Raw genomic sequence first — 8,713 nt, 5'->3', positions numbered from 1 at the left:
GGAGATAAATATCAACTTTAATCATAAGTCATTTCATATGACATTTGTTCATATGATAGTTTTTATAATTAATCAATTTAACTAAAAGGGCAAAAAGCCAATAACTGATTTGGAATTTTTGATTTGCAAATACTACTAAAAATATTTTATAACATTCCATGGAAGTTGAATCCCTACTATCCACTTAATAATTATTGATAAGTAACCTATTTCAAAATAGAAATGCCCATCCCATAATAATTACAAAATTACCATGCAAATTATCAAATAACAAAAAATTTATAAAATGAATAGTTGTGCTAAAGTAATTAATTTAAAAAAAATAATAAAAAAATAAAATAAAATAATGACCCTGTGCTAACATATACCTATCACATTTATTTAAAATAATTGTACTAATTTTATTGATATTCTATAATCATTTACATTTTGGATTGAATTTAGAATAGGTGGTACTATGGACACTACATTGAAACATTTATAGATAAAATATCAATCATCATAGGCCAGTATGTTGCGCAACAGCCCATCAACCTCAAAGCTAACCAGGGCCATAGCCATAGAATTTGTATAACACAGAAATAACGCACGGAAGCAGGTTACCAAAACTAACATCCATTGAAAATGAAATCGAGTATGGTATGTAATTTACAGTACTTAACCCCAATAAAGCTCCAGCATCTTCACTGTCTATGCCTAAAACACATATTTTTTTTTTGCGTGACTTGTTAACATTTTTTACAAAAATCAACCAACAAATGTGAAATATCTGAGTAAGCCAAGAAAACCTATACACTCGATCCACAGGAATTAATGGATGAGAAAGCTGAAGGAATGCAGTAATGGCTTAGGATATGGAGTATCTTCTTCTTCTTGTGGGTAACTTTTGTGAAGCATCATCTGCATCAAAGAGGCTACTGGAGTCTTTGGAAGAATTGCGAGCAAATGGATTGAATTTCCGAAGCTTTTTGCTGACAGAAGAGAAGAAGGAAGATGAAGTCTTCTTCTGTTGCTGTTGCTGTTGGTTATTGTGGAGATCTCTCATATAATTTTTCATTCTTGCCACTTCTGTCTTTAACTCTTCATTCTGCTTCCACAGAGCAGCAACGTTTGCATCAGTGACAGCCAGAGGTTTGGGTGATGGGCATTCCTGAGCATCTGCTTGCCCATGATGATTCAAATTATTATCAGGATTCGCAGTAATACTGCGAGTCTGGAGTCTATCATAGAACAACACTTGGACTATGAGATGCACGGGGAGGCGTTTGTTCTCAGATGCATGAGCTCGTGCTTCTTGTGAGAGTCTATGAGAATCCATTACGCTGCAGACCTTCTCACGTTCTAGCTCGTCTAAGGAAGGATGGGCCTGTTTTTTTCATTTTCAATATCAAAAAATCACAGACATGTTAGAATACCTAATATAGAACCTATGAAACCATGGGGCATAATATGTGCATGAAAGCCTTTTCATGGATATGCAAAGGAATAAATGACTGAGAATCCATAAAAATGAAAAATTGGAAAGTTTGTCTGCAAACTTGTTCTTATTGAAAGATAATTGAAAGAATTAGGAATAAAGTGTTAGCTGAAACAGGTCTGTTGTTATATTCCTTAGGTCTAGGTTTTGATGTTAATTAAAACACAACTTGATCCTTCATCTTTCACCATGGGGCATAATATGTGCATGAAAGCCTTTTCATGGATATGCAACTTGATCCTTCATCTTTCACCATGGGGCATAATATGTGCATGAAAGCCTTTTCATGGATATGCAAAGGAATAAATGACTGAGAATCCATAAAAATGAAAAATTGGCAAGTTTGTCTGCAAACTTGTTCTTATTGAAAGAATTAGGAATAAAGTGTTAGCTAAAACAGGTCTGTTGTTATTTTCCTTAGGTCTGGGTTTTGATGTTAATTAAAACACAACTTCACACCCACACCCACACCCCCAACCCCTAATGATGGTGGTGAAGGTGCAGGGTGAAGTTGCACAACAGGTCTGTCATCCTGCCTAGCTTTGACGTTGATTAAAACACAACTCCACACCCACACCCCAACCCCTAATGATTGTGGTGAAGGTGCAGGGTGAAGTTGCACAACAGGTTTGTCATCCTGCCTAGGCTTTGACGTGTATGTTACCTACGAAAGCCTATTCAGGCTAGTTGAAATAGGTCTATTATCTTTCGAAGGACATACTTGGCCCACCTAAAGCTTATGGATTGTAAGAGACCACCACATCTAATTGAAGAGTAAACAGAGACTTGAAGAGTAAACAAACAGGTGGTCAACTTTCCATAAGAGACTTGGTAGTAATGAAGTACGTAAACAAGCAGTAATCAACGTGCCATCAGAGACTTGAAGAAAACAAACAGGTGGTCAACTTGCCATTAGACACTTGGTAGTAATGAAGTATGTAAACAAACAGGTGGTCAACTTGCCATCAGAGACTTGGTAGGAATGAAGTATGGATAAGCTTTGCATGGAGTATAGGTGTGAGATTAACCCAATGAAAATGGTAGTAGTACCTGCATAAATAAATTGAGTAAAAGTTGATGATAAAAAGCATCTGGTGTTTCATTGTTTAGCACAGTGGTTCATTGCTCAGCATATAAAGCTATAATTATTCAATAAAGTGAAGAAACCTTAGTATTCTTTCGGTACGAGGCCACTTAACAATACCCAAAATTATTATAACAATATATTTATTATTAGCTAAATATGTTATTTGCAGAAATTAAACTTAGATGAGGAGGATAGCAATCATTCCTCCCAACCACTCCAGATACACCCAATTAATAGATAAATTTCCTATATATGTATAGACTGGTTATTTAATATTGTAAGCCTTTTATCTTTTTTTGATAGGATAACAACTGGTAATACAGGAAAATACAGAGTCTAACTCCCGTCAGTCAAATTCATATGAAATATGCATGCCAATTCTTTGTTCAGAGAGCGAGAAGTTTAAACTAAACATGGCTTATGACAGTAAATGAAAAGAAATTTGGTCCCAAAGTCAAAATGAGGAAAAACAGGGTTTCTATTTGCATAGAGAAAGCAAAGAGAAGGTGCTATATAAACCAGAGTGGAGAAAATGCAAAGTGCTATACAACAAGTGTGGATGAGAAAATGCAAGGTGCCATATCATCTAAGGTGGGCAAGATGTATATGATTTCAGATTCCAGATGTATGACACTAATACAAAGTTTGAATAAATATATATATATATATATATAAAGTTGAAAAAGAATTTAAGCCAACTATTGGTAAGTATGTATTTTCAATTAAAATGCCAAGCTAAAAAACTTACAAATTTTTAAGTAGTGTTAGGACAACCTTGAACACCAGACAGATTTGTCATTAATAATGTCATGTGTTTTTTACTTGAAACACTGTAAAATAACAAATATTCATCAACATTTACGACAAATCTTACAATTTGCCATTTTTCTAATCTTCTCTGCACTTTAGATCCAGGGTAAGATGGATCTGCAAATTATGAGTCCAGGGTAAGATGGACCACAATAAGATAAATGATGTCTAGACATGGATTCATTTTTAATGATATTGTGTGTCTGGTTTGTGGGGGTTTGACTTCTAACAAATAGAATGCCAGTAGAAACAATCTTTGTAACAGTTTGAACTGCAAATGAACACTTTAGAGAATTGGGGAACACATATAGGCCGAGCTGTAGAAACTTACCTTTAAGTAAATGTCGATTGCACGGTACAACCCGTCATCCAAATCCCGGGCTACTTTCGGCATCAATTTGGGCATAGCAATGAAATTCTCAACGCTAAAATTCTCAGCAGGAGCTATAGCCGCCAAGTACCCGTCCATGGTCCCGCACACCTTAGAGACGGAAGGGGAGCAATAACCATCCAACTCATCTGAAAACCCCTTTCGCTTCTCCACCTCTAGAAAACTCATAACAATTCTAAAGATACTATCAAGATTAGAGATGGCCCCAGCGCTATTAATAGAAGATATTGTAAGCAGATCGTCTTCTGTTGCCTGGTCCAATTGGTAAGCAATCCTGCGTTCTAAATCCATCCTGCAGTCTTCCCTGCTCTCCAAATAGATAGCAGAACGCAGCAAACTGCAGAGAAATGATACAGACATGGTGTTTCGCTCACTGGGTAGTAGACTGATAATGGTCTCTAGCAGAATCCTCTGCTCCTTCGCGACTTCAGAGGCATTACTTGCTTTATCTTGGCTTCTCCTCCTCACTAATACTTGCAGAGGCTTTTGGGCATAAAGCATAAGAGAAGACCCTAGGACCAGATATGGCAGGCCTTTATCTTTCATGGTCACTAGGACCCTCTGATAAAAATCTATTCTTAGCACTGTCAGCTCTTCAGCCCACCAATCTCGCGCCAGCATAGGCTTGGAATTGCAGTAAAACTCGGTTGCAGCCATGGATGCCAAGGCCTCTATGCACCTGCTCACTATGTTCAGCTCTTCTGCCATGGGGAGTAGATTTGCGCAGGCTTGCAGGACAGTTACAGAGGCCGAGAAGTTGTTGAATACAACTTTGTGCAAGTATTCCTCGGTCCTGGAGATGAGATTGCTGGGAGAATATTCCTCTGTCATCTCTAGGTATTCTGCTGCACAGCGAAGTGCAGAGACGTTGTGGGAAGTGACCTCGAAGTTGATTCCATAGCAGAACTTGGCAGCTTCTTCAAAGGCCTTCGTGCCTCCTGGTATGCCTGCAAGTTGTATGCTGGAGAGATTATTGTCTTTGGCTTCGGCTACCATTCTCCTTATGTAACCACTCTTGGATACTAATGGGAACTTTTCAGCACAAAGCAAAACAACAAAACACACACTCAGAGTTTGTTAAGAGAGAGAATAAATATCCTAAATGTCTCTATAGATAACGCATAGGTGGCTATCTCCATTTATTACTCAGAAACATTAACCAGGAGAAAACAGCAAAAACCACACTGAGAGTTTGTTATAGACTTGGAGAATAAGTATCTTAAATGTGAGAGAGAAAACATAGGTATCCATCTCCATTTATTACTCAGTAATGTTAACCAGGAGAAAGTTGATATCTCACTTTCAGATATGTGCAGGTATCCAATTCCTCCAAGGTAGAAACATATAACATTTAAACCAGGAGAAAATTAATGCTCCTGCAGATATATGCGGGTATCAAATTCATTCAAGGTAGCAAGGAATATGTGTATGTTTAGGAGTAGGATTCTCTTTTTTCTCTGATTTGTTCTTCTTTGAATTCAGGCAAGCAATTTTTTCCAGAAATTTATGATGAAATTAATTAAATTCAGTCTCCCAATCATTTTTTCTAGTTTGACTGTCCTTAATTTTCCAGGAAAGGACCAAGACACAGCATCCTACTCCTGTATGCCTATAGCTACATGCTACAACAGTAAGTTATAAGATAATCTGATACAAAGTTTAGGTGATTTTGATGATATACATGAGTTTTATAACACATTCACTGCAAAATAAATATATAAAATTCAATTCCTCTGTCATACCTCTGCCATAGCTTATAGAAACAGCTAAACGAAAAATATCAAATTCCACGCTTTAATCTAAGTTTAACATACAAAAACATTATGCGTATTTCTCTGCAAAATCTATTATATGTAGATATATCAAGTTTCTCGAAGTAGCAATCTCAATCTGTGATATGTAAACACTGAATTGAACTACCAAGAATTTGATAGTCCTCTGCAAAAGACAAAGCTGAAATACGTGTGGAGATATGACATCACAGATCTGAGAACAAAATGGATTACTCGTCAGCTACCTTGTGTAATGGAAAATTAGCTTCTCCCACTGCAACACTGACATCAGTTGGAAACTCTGGAATAAAAACCCTGCAAACACAGAAATAGTATGATATGAATACATGAGTGCCTCTGTATATATGTTTGGGAGAAACCTAAGTATATTGATATGAGTACCGTTGGCTGACTCGTTCCATGGCGGTATTGGATGACCTGCGACGTCTGCTGGAAGTTGATGGGCCTGGAGACAAGCCAGATGCTGCCATGAAATTGAAGGTGAGTGGCTAAATGGATGAATGAAGAAACAGAAGAGGATCTGATGGTTTCCAGGGAATTAAAATGGGGTAGAAGGGTCTAAAGCTTAAAAAAAAATAGAGGGGACGATAGGGAAGTGGGTAGAGTTTCTTGGTATCTACAAGCTCTTCCTATTGGTGTTTTGCAAATGTATTTTATCTTCTTGACAAACCTCATCGGTGCCATGGTCATGTGGACGTTACCTAAACATCACGTAAATCTCACTATCCTGCCCAAATTTATAGGACAATTTTTCTTTTATTGTTTGGATTTATTAAGGTGCATTTAAGAGTTGTCCAAGGTTTTCGGGTGGATAGGAGATGGTAAATATCCCTCGGAGAGTGATGAATTATGCACAGAGATGAAATTGAAATTTGAGTTTCCATCTTCATCAATTAGCATGGAATACAACCTTGGTTTAAGCAGTAATATTTTATTAGTTTGTAGTTGACTGATCAGATATATCCATTCAACTGAAAGTTCCAAAATAGCAGAATATTTAAGTTTCCTTCAATGCGAGTCCAGAACAACTTCCCAGTAATTTGCAGTTGACTTGTCTGATAATTAAATATCAGAAAATATTTATAACAGTTTTTCTTGATTTCGTACATACATGTCCTATATCTTTCATCCAACCAAGCTCTACCTGAATTATATTGACATTTAATGCTTTCTCAGTTGTGATTTTATTTTATTTATTTGTATTTATTTATTTTTCATTGAGTTTAAATGAGACCAGTTTCAATGTTAGATGCAAGAACGATTGGCTTATAATTGACCTGCTATTACTAGGATGGTGTAAAGTCTAACTAATACAGTTTTTGAACTAGTTTAATTTCTTAAAAATGGTTTTTATCCTCAACCACTCTCCATAAATTTAAAATTTGGTAAAAACTAAACCCTACACACAACTGTTAATCTACATTTCATAAATTATTCATGGATTGTGACTTCAACCCCACACACAACTGATACTCTGCACTTCATGAATTATTCCTGGATTGCGACTTCACCATTTAATGTGGATGTAGACGATACTAAATCCACACCTAAAGACTGAGATACTTATTATTATCTCCTTTGTACTCTAACAAATCTATTTTCAACATCCAAATTAAACGCTCAGTGCGTTTCCATGTCGACAATAATTCATACATGTATAATTAGACATGTCGACAATATTTCATAGATGTATAATTAGACTTTTATCGCCTGGAACAATCCAATCATCTGTCCATGACTTTCAACTTCACATCATAATCTGTCAAGTTGTCTTATATAATAAGGACAAACTCATTTCAATGACTGAATAATATAAGTACTAAGACTCTAGAGATAAAATAGGTTGATGACCCTGGTTAAAGAAGAAAGCTTTCTGGGAGTAATGAATTTGGGTAGACAAAGGGCCTCATTGCCAGCAGTCCTCACAGTAACTTTTCCTTCAATACAATTCATGATTTGAATAGTTGTAGTGTAATTTAAGTTATTCTGAAGTTTTGGGTCAATTTGGAAATGCCAAAAAACCCTTAAACATGATGAAACAGAGTCATTAACAAGATTGTAATTTCCTCAAAATCTCACATGTAAGAAATTGGACAAAAATATCCACTTTCAATAATTTGGATGGGACCTTGAAGATCACAACTTTATAAAAATTTTAAAAGGGGCAAGCTGAATAAATTTTGTAAAATTCTTTGAAGTCACGGGTTGTAACTGTTAGAACCATAGAAATTATATAATTATAATTTTGCAGCCTTTTACTTCGAAGTTCCAAATAAGATTTCTTTTCCTACCAATTCGGTGGGTTGGGCTGGAGCCTTGTAGGCTGCATTTTCTCTGGTTCACAAGTTGAACATGATAAAAGTGTACGAGACGAGCAGGGCAATCAACTGGTCATGCACGGAGACGCAAAACAAAGCAAACTGTCTACTGCCATTATTGATTTTTGGCTGGAAATCGCCCACGTCAGGTTCAACACGTGCATCGGAGCAGACAAGACTTGTAGAAGTATTTCATGTTTCAGCAATTATGGCGTTGAGACAGGACAGAATCTCAAGCAGTATTCTACCCATTATATGTTTGGCTTTTTTTGGGATTTTTTGTTTTGTTTTGTTTGTGAATTTACTTGGAATTTGGGTTTTTTTGGCATATATTTTTGGTGTAAATTTACTTTGGAACTTAGGTTTTTGGCATATTTTCTGGTGTGAATTTGCCAAGAATTTGGTAGCCATGGGTTGAATCACAAGTTAACGTGAGTTGTGAATTTTTTTATTAAGAGATGGAATTTGACAAATTGATTGTCACAGAGTGATTTGCCAATAAAATATAACTAAATTTTTTTCAAGAATTTCAACATTTTGGGTTTGGAATCACAAGTCACTTGAGTTGTGAACTTTTCTCATTGAGAAATGGAATTTGACAAATTGATTATCACAGAGTGATTTGCCAATAAAATACAGCCAAATTTTTTTTATGTATTTCAACATTTTGCTGTTGAAATAAACATTAAAATTACAGAAACAGTAAAAATTTTAAATTTGAAATTCACCCTAATTTCTATTGAAAATATCCCAATAACTTTCACAACAATAAATCTATTTATAAAATCAAAAATATATTTTAAACAACAAATAAAAAATTGAACAAAAATTATTTCG

The 8,713-nt window shown here is 35.6% G+C and overlaps 1 protein-coding gene across 1 annotated transcript; it reads right to left on the bottom strand.

The window, feature by feature from the left end:
- Positions 1 to 537: 537 nt before the first annotated feature.
- LOC149138015 (root phototropism protein 2-like) lies at positions 538 to 6,277 on the bottom strand. The gene is made up of 4 exons (XM_089448819.1): positions 5,940 to 6,277; positions 5,783 to 5,852; positions 3,706 to 4,797; positions 538 to 1,366 (listed from the first exon to the last, which is right to left on the bottom strand). The coding sequence occupies exons 1-4, from the start codon at positions 6,026 to 6,028 to the stop codon at positions 848 to 850; spliced, it is 1,770 nt and encodes a 589-aa protein (XP_089304945.1). The 5' UTR covers positions 6,029 to 6,277; the 3' UTR covers positions 538 to 847.
- Positions 6,278 to 8,713: the final 2,436 nt, after the last annotated feature.

Source organism: Pinus tabuliformis, chromosome X, assembly GCF_031772625.1.
Source record: "Pinus tabuliformis cultivar Carrire ecotype Pingquan chromosome X, CPIR1, whole genome shotgun sequence".
Classification (NCBI taxonomy): domain Eukaryota; kingdom Viridiplantae; phylum Streptophyta; class Pinopsida; order Pinales; family Pinaceae; genus Pinus; species Pinus tabuliformis.
This window is presented reverse-complemented; position numbering and strand designations above follow the sequence as displayed.

Excerpts from the sequence above, each read along its gene's own strand:
- LOC149138015 (XM_089448819.1), bottom strand. The coding sequence starts at position 6,028 with ATGGCAGCATCTGGCTTGTCTCCAGGCCCATCAACTTCCAGCAGACGT. Across the intron at positions 4,798-5,782 it reads CTAATTTTCCATTACACAAG|TTCCCATTAGTATCCAAGAG; the intron begins GTAGCTGACGAG and ends TGTGCTGAAAAG. Across the intron at positions 1,367-3,705 it reads CAATCGACATTTACTTAAAG|GCCCATCCTTCCTTAGACGA; the intron begins GTAAGTTTCTAC and ends TGAAAAAAACAG.